The sequence below is a fragment of the Nicotiana tabacum genome, chromosome 20 (genome assembly GCF_000715075.1).
Source record: "Nicotiana tabacum cultivar K326 chromosome 20, ASM71507v2, whole genome shotgun sequence".
In the NCBI taxonomy this organism is placed as follows: domain Eukaryota; kingdom Viridiplantae; phylum Streptophyta; class Magnoliopsida; order Solanales; family Solanaceae; genus Nicotiana; species Nicotiana tabacum.
In genome coordinates this window covers 40,159,549-40,175,425 of record NC_134099.1, presented here as the reverse complement: position 1 = coordinate 40,175,425, position 15,877 = coordinate 40,159,549, and the positions used below count along the sequence as shown (strand labels likewise).

The window sequence follows — 15,877 nt, the reverse complement described above, 5'->3', positions numbered from 1 at the left end:
TGCTGGGGTGTGAATCTCCGCGTTGTCTTATTATTTTGTATTGCCATTTTTCTTTTAGATATAACCACACACAGAAGAAAGTTCTTCCTTCATCTCAGCATACATGACATTATTTTACTTTAGAACTTCCTAAAAAGTTAATCATTGTTCTATTAATGGTATTTATTTCTAAATAATTTTAACAATTCAAATGTAATATGGTATTTGTTACTATCTAATTGATTTTTCAACATCATTTTAACGTTTTCTTCCAATGTACTGATATATAAATCAAAAGGAACATTTACGTTCTTGTCCTGCTAAACACCGTTACTCCACCATATAAAATCAGAGTAAAGAAGAGTAATTTTTTGCACAAGATGAAAGAGTCGTGATGTTACTTTTGTATGGAGAATTTATAGGTATTTTGAGGAGGACAAGCATAACTACGAGATCAAGTTACACTGGATTTCAACGTCAAGAGATAATTCATTTTGAACAATATAACTTAATTACAGCTTCACAATTATTATTTTTGCATAAATATTGGGTACAAATAATTTGTTTTCGTACAATAATATTTGTGGGCGACTTACTAACTACTTTCACAATAGATTTAATTGAATAAACCACTTCAAGTGTCACTAAATGTTCTTCTTGCTAGTATTCTTTTTTAACAAAAAATCAGGAACTAAAAAAAAAAAAAAAAAATCCAACCTCATGTACTGCTATCAAATTTCCCTTGCTTCTTCCCAAAAGTCCTAGCAATTTCTGAATTGTGTTCACACAAACTTGAAGAGGAAGCACAAAGGAGATGCTTAAAGAGTCACTATGGCAATATCCTCAATTTCTTTGTAACTAGAGTGAAAGATCGCATAATTGTACTAAAGCTTCTCGTAGACCAAATAATCATCTTTCTTAGAATCTTTTCCTTTTACCATATTTCATTCTCTCCCATTTTCTTAATAAATTTTTTGGTGATTAAACGGGTAGGGCGTCCGCAAAGGAACAATCCAACAACTAAAATACCACAATTTGAACTAAGTTTCACGAATTTAAATCTTAGAATTTTTTTACCATGAATTTAAGTCTTAAAATCGAGATTGAAAAACTCAAATTTTATTCGTTTGGTTTGATTTATAGATAAAATCCGATACAATTGGTTTGAAACTTTAAATTGATAATTAAAAAATCTGAACAAACTTGATCTATGTATACCTCTAATTCAATTAATATGCTCTAAGGTAGGGGTGTTCATGGTTCGGTTTGGATCGGTTTTTCCCTAAAAAGAAACCAAACCAATTTAGTCGGTTTTTCAAATATTAGAACCAAACCAAACCAATTAAGTCGATTTTTTCTCGATTCGGTTTATGTCGGTTCTTCGGTTTTTTCAGTTATTTGTCGGTTTTTTCTTAAATATAAGACATAGACTACCAAACATATATTTCGACGACCACATTTTCAACGTAACACTATCAAATCAATTGTCCTTTGAGAAATCTATTATTTACCAAGATATATTGATGATAATTGAATCAAATAGTGATGAATAATTTAAGGACTTAATTAAAAATATATTATTTTTAACATGAAATAGATTTTTACACTTAACAAAAGAAAACTATCAATCAAACTAGAATGTAAAGGTAAAGAACTGTACTAAAAGTGCAAACGATTAACATTTACTACAAAAATTTTGAAACTTTGTATAAAAATATACATATATATACGTGTAATAATAAATCTAAAATAGCAACTCCTATATTCGGTTTGGTTCGGTTTTTTTAATTAAAACCAAAACCAAACCAAATTTGATCGGTTTTTAAATTTCAAAACCAAAACCAAATCAAACCAAACCAAAATGTATCAGTTTTTTTGGTCGGTTTGGTTTGGTTTTCGGTTTGATTCGGATTTTCGGATTTTTATGAACACCCCTCCTCTCAGAAAAATGTACTTGTGATCCATTTATCTAAACCAAGCATTCTTTCGAACATTAATTGTCCTTGGTGTGATATGATTAAAAAGTCTAAATACTCAGTGCGAGTCTACTCACAATATTTCTTTTTACTTAGGTGCACTTTGTTTAGAGCTTAAACTCACAAGAGTCAGGGCCGGCTCAATGGTAAAGCCACTCAAGCAACTGCTTGAGGCCCCATATCTAGGGGGGCCAATTTTTTTTGATATTATAATAAATTTTCTGATATTAATAAATAGTTGTATCTGCATTTGATGAATTTTTAAAGAAATATTTAGTATATAAAAAAGTATATTCTTCAGAAATAAGGAAACTATGGGACCGTGCTATAACTCTCAAAATAACCGGCCGGGTCGTTACATATTATCTTTTTTAATTTATTAGAATTTTAATATATCAACAAGAAAATATGAATCCGCATATTAAAAATATCAAAAAAAGAGAGAAAATTTGAAACTTTAATACAATCCCCAAAAATAGGAAGAATTTATGGTAGATAATCAGATCAGTAATACAATTGAGCTAGAAGAGAATTGAATCCAACAAGAAGAAGAAGAAGTTGGTGAGAGTTTAACATAGGTCTTTTAAAAAATCAGGAAATCCTAAAAGAATTGAATAATAATCCTAGAAAGTAGAGTATATATAATCCTAGTTAAGAAATCGATTATAAATAAATTATTAAAAATTTTACATCTCAAAAAGCTTGAAAAATAAACTTCAATTTTTTTTTTTTATTAAATGAGTTTTTAAATATAGAAAAACTTAGGGCCCCTCGTTGAAGTTTGGTTTTAGGCCCCGGATACTGTTGAGCCGCCCCTGACAGGAGCCCTACGGGAGAACCTCTCATCTTATCTCTCTCACTTCTTGAATTGCTAGTACAGTAAATGAAAGGGGGGGGGGGGGTTACCAATATGCTCTATTTTGGGGTTATTATTGAAGTTATATTCGTATTATATAAAAATTTATAAGTTTACTCGTTTTAGGATCAATATAGATTTAGCGGGTGTGAAGTGGGAAATATTCGCGTCTGAAATTGCAAACTTAAGATGCACTTAAGATTGTTTAGTTTTATGTGCGGCTAATTTTTACATGAACAGACTTTTTAGTCTGAAGTGCAAAAATTGCACTTAAGACTTAATTGGTCTGAAGTGCAGCTAATTTTGCATGCATTTAAGACATTTTTAGTCTGAAGTGCAAATTGTCTAGGAACAAAAAAAAATTCTTCGAATTTTAACAATGTAACACATGATTCAACACTCAACTTTACTCCTAATGAACTCAAATAACTTTTAAACATCATACTGAACGAACCTCAATCTTCAATTTGTCATAACAACAACAAATCTAACAAACTCATTTTGCAATTAAGAGGGAAAAAAAAGAGAAATCCTAAGCAATAGCAAAGAAAGGAGTGCCGCAACAGCTCACTACTGTAAAACACCTTAAAACCTGCTCACAAATATCATGTAAATCCACTTGTCACTTTCTTTTTATAGCAACTAACAATCACAAGAAGGAGGAGGATGAGGAGGAGGAGAAGAAAAATGTCTGAAGTTATATGTATTTAGGTACTAGTTAATTTATTTTTAAAAAAATTGTGTACAAGTTAAATAGGGGCGACCAAATATGGTGTCCCGTGTCCGAATAAAAGTCTCCTGCACTTGTTCTTCTGACATAGGCCCATTTGTTCGAGAAAAAGAGGGGAGAAATTAAAAAATAGTCAGATTTACAACTGGTCGTTCAAAAATAGCTCAATTTCAAAAATAATCGAATTTTAGCCACTTTTCATGTAAAGATAAATCTGAGCGAAAATACTATTCAAAACCCGAAAAATAATTGTACAGTATATTATACTGGAGTTCCAACATAAGTATGCTTGAACTCCAGCTTATTATACTGGAGTTCCAGCATAATTACACTAAAACTCCAGCATAATATACTGGAGTTCCAGAAAGTATAATTGTACATTATAATATATTAAATTTTGGAGTATTGGTGCTCCAGTCTCCAGTATATTATACTAGAGTCAGCAAAGTATACCGGTCCAACATAATATGCTGGAGGTCATACACAGGTGCACCGAACTCCAGTATATTATGTCGGACCAGTCTCTGTTGCAGCAAAATAGTGACTATTTTTCATTGACTTCGTAAACACTGGCTATTTTTGAATGACCAATCTGAAAACTGACTATACCGTGCTATTTTTACGAAAAAGAGACTTGAGACAAGAAAGCCCAATTTAAGGACCAGTGGCCCATTTCCTCCACGAGCCCGATACAAACCCTAATCTATTTCATACACATATATAAGATTTTTATCCCTCCATCTACAAAAACCTCAGGTATTTTCATTTTAGGTTAGGTCATTTTCCAGCGGAAGAGTGCGAGCAAACCAAACAAAAGCAGAACAATGAACGCGGCACCAGCGGCGGTGGAATCAGTCCAATGTTTCGGTCGAAAGAAGACGGCGGTAGCAGTAACACACTGCAAGCGCGGCCGCGGCCTGATTAAGATCAACGGTGTACCAATCGAGCTCGTTCAACCCGAAATCCTCCGGTACAAAGCCTTCGAACCAATCCTCCTCTTAGGTCGCCACCGGTTCGCCGGAGTCGACATGCGAATCCGCGTCAAAGGAGGAGGTCACACTTCTCAGATCTACGCTATTCGTCAGTCGATAGCGAAGGCGCTGGTTGCTTTTTACCAGAAGTATGTGGATGAGCAGCAGAAGAAGGAGATTAAGGATATTTTGGTTAGGTATGACAGGACTTTGCTTGTTGCTGATCCGAGAAGGTGTGAGCCTAAGAAGTTTGGTGGTCGTGGTGCTCGTGCTAGGTTCCAGAAATCTTACCGTTAAAATTCCTATTTCCATTTATGGCATCTGCTTTTATTCCTGTTGGTACTGTTTGAATTTGAGTATGGTTTTGGTTTAGGAATTGTTATGGATTTACTGCTATCTGAGAAAGTTTTGGATTTTGATAAACGTTCATGTAGCTGTTTCACATGGTAATGGTTTTATGCTATGAAATATGAATGCAATGAATTGTGCTTTTAAATGCGAATGTAGAATTTCTGTTATGCAATGTGGCCTACTTGTAGGCTGTAGCTAAATTGATATTTTTGTTAATGAGGAAACTGGAGTAAAGGTCATTCCCCTGAGAAAAGATATAGGGAACATTGTCCCGCAATATTGAAAATGTCGTTATTCAATTAGTCTGTAATGGTTGTCAGTTCCCCAGACTCTTTCTTTATTCCTGTAAATTATTATTATTTATGGATTAGTTTGAGATTAGGAGACCCTTAATTTGCCTTGAAAGAATGATTATATAGTATTGGGATTAGACCTGAGTAGAGCAGAACAATATAGATGAACCATACAACCTACCCTAACTGAGTTTGGTATATGCCTGTTGATGTGCTACCGTTTTATGAGTTTTCAGGTGAATAAAGGGTTCCCTTCATGCTATGACCTGTTTATACTATCCTAGTTACGTGTATTGCTTTATGGATATAGAAATGAAGCTCTGACAAGAAGCAGACATGCGCTACTAACTTGTGTTGATATTAGGTTCCCTCTAAGTTATCAAAAAATAAAAATGTCAGTTATGCTTAATTCTAGGAACCCCGTAGCTTCTTCTGACGGAGTTTAATACTATACATACTAATGTCTTGGACACAAGAATCCAACGTCCCTGAAACGCGTTAGGATATGGGATTGTTTCTCACTTTTGATTTGAAGAAAAATAGGATGTAACTAGCCCATTACGTAACATGTTGCTCCACTGTCTCATTAGCATGTGTTTACAACCTTCAAGTTTAAGTGTAGGTGCCCACACCACCATATTGGGTTCTTGAAAGTATTAAGTTCTTTGCCATGATTTCCTTTACTGAAAGCCTTTTCCATTTGTTTACCTATTGGCTCTTCCTCATTTCATACCATTCTTGGGCAGATTGTTCTGTTTTATCATAAATAGTTCTTATTTGTATTTGTTCTTCCAGCATATTCCTTGGTGGAGTTATATATGTTAGATCTCAGTTTTCCTGCAGTAATGTGTTGAAACAAGTAAATAAATGAGTGTGCAGTCCATCTTTTTGGTGATAATGCTAAGAAGCTGGAAACTGAGATTTGTGCAATTGCATACTTCTTTCCCCATGGCTTACTGATGATTTTAACCCTGTAGGGAGTTTTGCTCAGTAATGCTTTGTCTTATTACTTTCACACAATCTTTCTTTTTGGCTATTACTTTGGCACACAATTTATCTAATACACAGTGATTCCTCTGCCAAATTCAGTCTCTTTGATGATCCTAGATTAAGTCTAGAGCTATGAACTAACCATCTCAACTCATGTAAGTCCATTGGTGGCATTCAGAATCCCCATAATTCCATATTATGACTTCAGCTGTATTTTGCTTATTTTGCCATAAAGTTCAACTGGCTTTTGGGTTTAGATACACAATAGTGGAAATGGTCCATAGTTTTTGTTACCTTGAAAAATGTAGTCCAGTCGGGCGGATTATTTGGAAACTGGACAATGACTTTAACTTTATTGTGAGATGCAAATACGCCTATAGATGCTGGATGCAACACTTGGTAGCCCATTATTTCTCTCCTTGATTGTTGATTTCTTCCTTGAGTTAAGATGGGAGCTCTTCGAGATAGTTTTATTGGATCAACTAATAACAAATCCCTCTTTCGATCTCTTTGTGTGTGTGTCCACGATGAATAAGCTCCAACCAGGTTGTCTGTTACAACTATAGTGAAAAAAATAAATGAATTGCAGTATGGGCTGTTGATATGAGAATTAGAATCTAGGAATTACGTATGTAATCCTTTTCGCTGCGTGAGAAGTCATATATGCAACGTATAAATGTATGCTATGTTTGATTTGCTTTTTTGTTTCTCTAGTTTTGTTCAATTATACAGTCTAGTGCTTAGCCAGTATATTACTATATACTTTAAACTAAACTTATGGAAATTTTATGTCATATACCCAATTTGTTTCATTAATATTTGAAGAATGTTGTATTAATGTAATAATCACCTGGAGTGTAATTCATGAAATTAAGTTCCTTTATCTTGTTAGTGCCCAATTCACCCTCTGTAAGTTAAGTGAAAGCTAATCAAAATTAAATCTTAGAAAAGGGGTTCCTTGTCGTTCAAAACCTTATGCTCCTTATTAAAAATCAAAATATACACAAAATTAAGTAATACTAGAAGAAGGTAGTATTATTACTCAGTTACATTAACAGTACGGACAGTTTCAGTATCTTTTTTTGCTGACAATCTCCTTTTTATAATTAGAGACAAAGAATCCCGCTTTTTATCTTGGATTGTTATTTTTTATCCCATAAAACAAAGGACCCTAAATCAATAAAGACGAAGATTATTTTTAACGATCTCTACCCCCACCCCACAGAGTTTATCCCGTTGCAAAGAAAACTTTAACACGAAAGAAGAGAAAAGAGACTATTTTCTTTTTTGAATTAACTCAAAATGAATGACATTATGCATATTAAACTTTGGAACTTGTTATGCGTTAATTTTAAAACTTACGATTCTATTAAATGCCAAAAGTGAATCATTCCCCCAAAATACACGATACTTGTATTTTTTATCTTTTTTAAATTTTCATTCAAATTGATATCGTTATTGTTTTAAGAGCTCTCTTCGTAACCTTTTTGTTTTTTGTTTTGGCCAAAATCTCATGCAAAATACTCCCCCCCAAAAAATAATATTATATGCAAAATACAACTGACCACATTAATGCATTGGTTCTTGAAGCTGCGAAAGAATCTTATAGACCAAACCACCAATCCAACATACGCCTTGTTAAAGTAGGCTCAATCACGAATCAACCACTTCATCATTAGCTCTATTTGATTTATAAGAATATGGAAAAGTAATAAACTTGAATACACATCAAACAAAGACTACAACGCACCATCAAACCTGACAAGTATTAAACAAATTTTGATTCTTCACTTAAAATTGGTAGATAGGAAAATTAAACAACTCCCGTAAACAACTCCTAAACTATACAGAGTCAGCGTTTGTAAGAAAAGAATAAACACTAGAGACTCTTGGCTAGGGGTGTACAAACCGAACCGGAAAATCGCATCAAATCGAAAAGTCAAACCAAACCGATTAAAAAATCCGACTAGGTTTGGTTTGATTTGGTTTGGTATTGAGTAAAAAAATTCGAACCAAACTGACATATAAATATATGATTTATATATATATATATATTTAAGGTTTTATAAAGAATTTTCTTTAAAAATGTCTAGAAATATTTGGGATTCTCTTACGTGATATAATATTTAATAGAATATGAAGTGCTCCATATTTATTAACCTTAAATAATGAGTTGTATGATCACTTTCTTATCAAGTGTTACTGAAATGTGTCAATCTTTGTTCTTCCATATTCATATGTCAATATCTATTAAATTTTTTATGTATTGCATATTTACTTTGGGACTACGGAACGGATCTTTTTCAAATTTGAAGTGATTATTATTATCTAGGTAACGTGTTGATTTTTATGTTTAATTACTAAATTCGATTAACCTTAAAAGTATACATCAACAAAAAAATTATTGTCAGACGACTAAAAAGATAACTATCATGTGTTACCAAGTAATTTCTCCCATAAAAATATTTTAATAGATAATATGTTTGTCAATTTTTTAAATTTTTACTAAATATATATTTACTTATAAAAAATTTAACAAAGCAAGATTGAAATAATATTTAAGTAACAAAAAACCCGAAAAGCCCAACAAAACCGAACCAATCCAAGCCGATATAATTGATTTGGTTTTGATAAAAACCGAACCAACCTGGTCCATATACACCCTACTCTTGGCCATAATCTTCAGCAAATTACTAACACTTCACAGTAGCTAAACGTTTCTTCGACTTGGCTTTTCCCATCTCTTCACGTAATTCCTTTTCCCATGTCTGTTTTTTCTCGTTGATTTGTTGTTCATCAAATTCTTTACCCATCAGCAATAAAATTTCTTTTTCTGTTTCCAAATTCAAAGTCTTTTTTATGTTTTTTCTTTGGCCTTGTAACGTTAACTTTGCTTGTTTTATCTCTTCAAACAATTCCTTTTTCCACATCTCTTTTTTCTTGAAATTGCTCTGCTGGGAGCAAGCCATTGGAGAATAAAAATTTTGGACGGAGAAAGAAAATATCGAGAATGAGAGAGTAGAGCAACTTTGGGTAGAGAAACAAAAATATATAGAGAACGAATAGTAATACCGAGGAACAATTTGGGTAGAGGAAGAGAATGAGAGAATAGTAGTAATAGTGAGTAGCAGCTTTGAGCAAAAGAAAGAAAAATATATATAGACAATGCTTTCCTGATTGACACGCTTTCCTATTCCTATCTTCAACAGGAAAGGAAATTTTGATTCTATTTTGCAGTTTAGGAGAAAACGATTCTTTCCTATCTCGTGTAGGAATTGGATGTTTAACCAAAATTTGTTTCAATTTTATGTTTAATAGTTCGGAAATTTTGAGACCCTTTTCTTTTAGGTAAACTTCATAAATGATTATATAATTATAATTTTGTTTATTAAAGTTATAATTATGTTTTCTCACATAAAAATCATAAAACTTTAATTAACTCGTACAAAAATCATAATGACCTAAAAACACAATTTTCCGGTAAGTTTTTTCTTATTCCACATTTTCTTATTCTTTATACCTATATACATAAATCAAAATAATAGTAAAAGTGAATCATCCCTCTCCCCAAATTACACGATACTTGTATTTTTTTCTTTTTCCTTTTTAACATTTTTATTCAAATTGATAACATTATTATTTCAAGAGCTCTTTGATTATCCATACCTTTTTTTATAGTCAAAATCTCATGCAAATACTCCAAAGAAAGAAATATAATATTATATGCAAAATACTCCAAATAGATAATCATATACTTACAAGGACGTCTCAATAAAATTCGTGGTCTAAAGCCAAATTTTAATAAGGGGCATTTTTTTTTCTTTTGTTTATACTGTAGTTATCTTACAAAATGTAATACTAATATTTACTTTGGTTTTTTCCTTTCTTTTTGTCTGTAATTTAGTTACCTTACAAAATATAATACGTAGTACTAATATTTATATTAGTAAGAAAATTCAAGTTACTAAGATGTTAGTACTAATATTTATATTACTAAGAAAATTCAAGTTACTAAGATGTTAGTCACGTATTTACAATGTGTTACCATGGATCTTATTATAAAAAATATTATTTACCAATATAAAGAATTGAGTATCTTAATTCAAAGTTCTAAAATATTTCTACTGTTAAAAATAAACACTCTTTATTTCTACTTTTATAAGGAGTTTGTATAAACTTCAATAATGTCTAAGCAAAAAAAAAACAAAAAAAAAATCGAAAATTCACAATTATTTTTGGGGCCCCAAAATTTAGGGGGCCTAAATCAAATGCTTTACTAGTCTACTCCTTGAGCCACCCCAGTACACTTAGTAATTAGTATTTGAAGCACCTTCAAGTAGCAAATGATTCTAAGATTGGCGACCTAATTCATGGAGTATTATGTTGATGACACTGTCATCGCATCTATTTATGCCCTTCTGGAGGGATTCAAATATTATCTACTTAACTGGACCAATCAAAATAATGAATTTATCCTAATTTACCAAAGTGAACCTAGAATGACCAGAATACCCTTCAAGAGGCAAGCAGACATGGCAATTTGTTTATGAAAATACTAGTGGTGTGTGCCCGTGGCGTACGCCCGACATTAAAGTTCATTTTAGTAGAGACCATTTCTAAAGCTTTACAGCTTTTAAAGGAGAACAGACTTGAAAATATGGCACTCTTTGAAGATTGGTGGAATACAAACCAACCTGTTATAATTTGATGTTTATCCTTCCTTATCTTTGATGAACTTGTTGAAGTTTGGCAAAATGCCAAAGTCCCACATTGGTTGGGAGTTAAGTTTGGAGGGGATTTTCCCCTATAAAAGAAGGCCTAATGTTTAGGATTGAGACACACCTCTCATTTGCCTTCTCATCTGTTTAAGGCATTTGTATCTTCTCTCTTTAGTATTATTTCACTTGTATTTTTGGAGTGGAATAAAATATTGGTTGTGTCCGAGGAGTAGGCAAAATTAGCCGAACCTCGTAAATTCTGGTGTTTCCTTTATTGTTGTTTTATTGTCTTATTTATTATTTGGTGGCTGTCATAATTTTTGGTATAGTAGTTGTGACTTATTCACACTATATACATTTGGCTTCCGCAACAATTGGTATCAGAGCCAAGGTACTGTCTAAGTATGCTCTGTGGTTGCAGCATAGTCTGATCTTCCACATCAGAAAAGATTTATCTTGGTAACTGAGTCAAGGTTCTGTCTGAGTATGCTCTGTAGTTGCAGCTTAGTCTGATCTTCTACATCAGAAAGGAAATAATCTTGATTTGTGTCGTCAGCTATTAAATAATATTTGTGTCAAATATGGGAGACAATAAACAAGAAGAATCTACATCAAGTGTCAACAATACGTCATCATTGGCATCTTCGCTTATGACAAGAATTGTGTCAAATGCGAAATTTGCGGTAGAAATTTTTGACGGGTCCGGACATTTTGGAATGTGGCAAGGCGAGGTTCTAGATGTCCTTTTTCAACAAGGGCTAGATCTGGCCATTGAAGAAAAGAAACCAGATGTTATTGGAGAAGAAGATTGGAGAATTATCAACCGTGTTGCTTGCGGTACCATTCGATCCTACCTTGCTAGAGAGCAGAAATATCCATACACAAAGGAAACTTCTGCAAGTAAATTATGGAAAGCACTGGAGGATAAATTTTTGAAGAAAAACAGTCAAAATAAATTGTACATGAAGAAGAGACTGTTTCACTTCACCTATGTTCCTGGTACCACGATGAATGAACATATCACCAGTTTCAATAAGTTGGTCACAGATTTGCAAAATATGGATACAACTTATGATGATGGTGACTTGGCCTTAATGTTGTTGGCGTCACTTCCTGATGAGTACGAGCACCTTGAATCTACTCTACTCCATGGAAATGACGAAATTTCTCTCAGAGAAGTTTGTTCAGCTTTGTACAGCTATGAACAAAGAAAGCGAGAAAAACAGAAGGGCGGAGAAGGAGAAGCACTGTTTGTGAGGGGTCGTCCTCAAAATCAAACGAGGACAAAGAAGGGAAGATCCAAGTCAAGATCCAGACCCAGCAAAGATGAATGTGCCTTTTGTCGAGAAAAAGGGCACTGGAAGAAAGACTGTCCGAAGTTGAAGAATAAGGCCAAACATAACAATGGAAAGGCTATTATGGATTCAAATGTAGCTGATTGTGATGATTCAGACTTCTCATTAGTTACAACAGAGTCATCAACATCATCAGACATATGGTTGATGGACTCGGCTTGTAGCTATCATATGTGTCCCAACAGGGGCTGGTTCGTGGAATTTCAAGAAGGAGAATATGGAGTCATCCACACAGCGGATAACATCCCTCTTACCTCATATGGCATTGGTTCAATACGATTAAGGAACCATGATGGAATGATCAGAACATTGATAGATGTTCGATATGTACCGGATTTGGAGAAGAATCTCATCTCTGTGGGAGCCCTAGAATCAAAAGGGTTCAAAATCATTGCAGAAAATGGAGTGATGAGAGTATGCTCCGGTACACTAGTGGTAATGAAGGCTAATCGGAAGAATAATAATATGTACCGCTATCGTGGCAGTACAGTTATTGGGACAGCGACAGTAACATCCAGTGACGACAAAGAGGCAGAAGCAACCAAGCTATGGCACATGCGCTTGGGACATGCTGGAGGAAAATCCTTGAAAACTCTATCAGATCAAGGATTGTTAAAAGGAGTAAAGGCTTGCAACTTGGAGTTTTGTGAGCATTGTGTTAAAGGGAAACAGACAAGGGTTAAATTTGGTACAGCGATCCATAATACTAAAGGCATTTTGGATTATGTACACTCTGATGTTTGGGGTCCTTCCAAAACACCTTCATTGGGTGGGAAGCACTATTTGTAACCTTTGTTGATGATTTTTCCCGAAGAGTATGGGTGTATACAATGAAGAGCAAAGATGAAGTGTTGGGAATTTTTCTCAAATGGAAGACGATGGTGGAGAATCAGACAGGCAAGAGAATCAAGTGTATTCGCACAGACAATGGAGGTGAATACAAAAATGATCATTTCAATAAGGTCTGTGAAAATGATGGCATCATCCGACACTTCACTGTTAGACATACACCACAACAGAATGGAGTGGCAGAACGTATGAACCGGACCTTGCTGGAGAAGGTACGGTGTATGTTGTCCAATGCTGGCTTGGGCAAAGAATTTTGGGCTGAGGCAATTACATATGCATGCCACCTCATTAATCGTCTACCATCTGCTGCTATTGATGGCAAAACACCATTTGAAAAATGGTACGGAAAACCTGCTGTAGATTATAACTCTTTGCACGTGTTTGGCTCAACTGCATATTATCATGTGACGGAGTCAAAATTGGATCCAAGGGCAAAGAAGGCTATTTTTATGGGAATTACTTCTGGAGTCAAAGGATATCGCTTATGGTGTCCTATGACAAAGAAAGTAATGTTCAGCAGAGATGTTACCTTTGATGAATTTGCTATGGTAAATAAGGTAACAGAAGATACCAAACAAAATGAAGGTGCTTCTAAGCAGGTGGAGTTTGAGGGAAAATTTATTTTTCCTACACAAGAAGCAGAGGAGGAAACAAATGAAAATTACCCTCTGGAAGGAGAGCCAGTAGAGGAGATTCCAACTCAGGAATCTCAACAACAACTTGAATCAATAGCAACCAGCAGGCCAAAAAGAACAATAACGAAACCTGTTCGTCTCATAGAGACGATTGCTTGTGCAACCTCAATTGTAGCTGATGATGTTCCTACTACTTACAAAGACGCTGTCCAAAGTTCAGAAGAAGATAAGTGGAGGATTGCCATGAATGATGAAATACAGTCCCTTCATAAGAATCATACATGGAGATTGGCCAATCTCCCGAAGGGAAAGAAAGCAATTGGGTGCAAATGGGTATTTGCAAAGAAAGAAGGATTTCCTAACCAATTAGATGTTCGCTACAAAGCAAGATTGGTGGCCAAAGGATATGCTCAAAAGGAGGGAATTGATTACAATGAAGTGTTTTCTCCAGTTGTAAAACATTCCTCCATTAGAATTATGTTGGCTTTGGTAGCACAATTGGATTTGGAACTAGTTCAGATGGATGTAAAAACTGCGTTTTTACATGGAAACTTGGAGGAGGAAATCTACATGACTCAGCCAGAAGGATTCAAAGTTGCTGGAAAAGAAAATATGGTGTGCAAACTTGAAAAATCGTTGTACGGATTGAAACAATCTTCTAGACAATGGTACAAGCGATTTGACGAGTTTATGTTGCGGCAAGGGTACAAGAGAAGCAAATACGATCATTGTGTGTATTTGCACAAGCTTAAAGATGGTTCCTTTGTATATCTTCTCCTATATGTTGATGATATGTTGATAGCTTCCAAGAATTTGGAAGAAATTGATAAGTTGAAGATTCAACTGAAGAAGGAGTTCGAGATGAAGGATTTGGGTGAGGCAAAGAAAATTCTTGGCATGGAGATAATTAGAGATAGACGTTCAAAGAAACTCTGTTTATCTCAAAAGGAATATTTGAAGAGAGTACTTCAACGTTTTGGCATAGATGACAAGACTAAGCCAGTTAGTACTCCACTTGCTTCCCATTTTAAGCTAAGTACTACTATGTCGCCAATGGATGAAGCTGAACGAGAGTATATGTCAAAGGTACCATACGCAAATGTTGTTGGTAGCTTGATGTATGCAATGGTTTGCACAAGGCCTGACATTTCACAAGCTGTTGGAGTTATTAGCAGATATATGCACAATCCAGGGAAGGAGCATTGGCAAGCTGTGAAGTGGATTCTACGGTATATTCATAATACTGTAGATGTCGGGTTAGTTTTTGAGCAGGAAGACAATCAGTCTGTAGTTGGATATTGTGACTCAGATTTTGCGGGTGATATGGACAAACGAAGATCAACTACTGGTTATGTGTTTACTTTTGCAAAGGCACCAGTTAGTTGGAAGTCTACTTTGCAGTCAACAGTTGCTTTGTCTACAACAGAGGCAGAGTACATGGCTATTACAGATGCTGTGAAAGAGGCAATTTGGCTTCAAGGATTGCTAAAGGAGCTTGGTGTTGAACAAAAAGGTATCACAATTTTTTGTGATAGTCAAAGTGCTATTCAATTAGCGAAGAACCAAGTTTATCATGCAAGGACGAAGCACATTGATGTTCGGTATCATTTCGTACGAGAAATCATAGAAGAAGGTGGAGTCACGGTGAAGAAAATTCATACTACAGAGAATCCTGCTGATATGCTGACAAAGGTGGTGACTGCGGTCAAGTTTCAACATTGTTTGGATTTGATCAACATTGTTGAACACTGAAGATTGAAGATGAAGACACAACCAAAATTTGTTATTGAGAGAGAATTGAAAATGTGGAATTTTGCCAAGGTGGAGATTTGTTGAAGTTTGGCAAAATGCCAAAGTCCCACATTGGTTGGGAGTTAAGTTTGGAGGGATTTTTCCCCTATAAAAGAAGGCCTAATGTTTAGGATTGAGACACACCTCTCATTTGCCTTCTCATCTGTTTAAGGCATTTGTATCTTCTCTCTTTAGTATTATTTCACTTGTATTTTTGGAGTGGAATAAAATATTGGTTGTGTCCGAGGAGTAGGCAAAATTAGCCGAACCTCGTAAATTCTGGTGTTTCCTTTATTGTTGTTTTATTGTCTTATTTATTATTTGGTGGCTGTCATAATTTTTGGTATAGTAGTTGTGACTTATTCACACTATATACATTTGGC

At 34.5% G+C, this 15,877-nt stretch overlaps 1 protein-coding gene across 1 annotated transcript; it reads left to right on the top strand.

Annotated features, from left to right (window-relative positions):
• Nucleotides 1-4,365: 4,365 nt before the first annotated feature.
• Nucleotides 4,366-4,809, top strand: LOC107782068 (small ribosomal subunit protein uS9). The gene has a single exon (XM_016602897.2). The coding sequence runs from the start codon at nucleotides 4,366-4,368 to the stop codon at nucleotides 4,807-4,809; it is 444 nt and encodes a 147-aa protein (XP_016458383.1).
• Nucleotides 4,810-15,877: the final 11,068 nt, after the last annotated feature.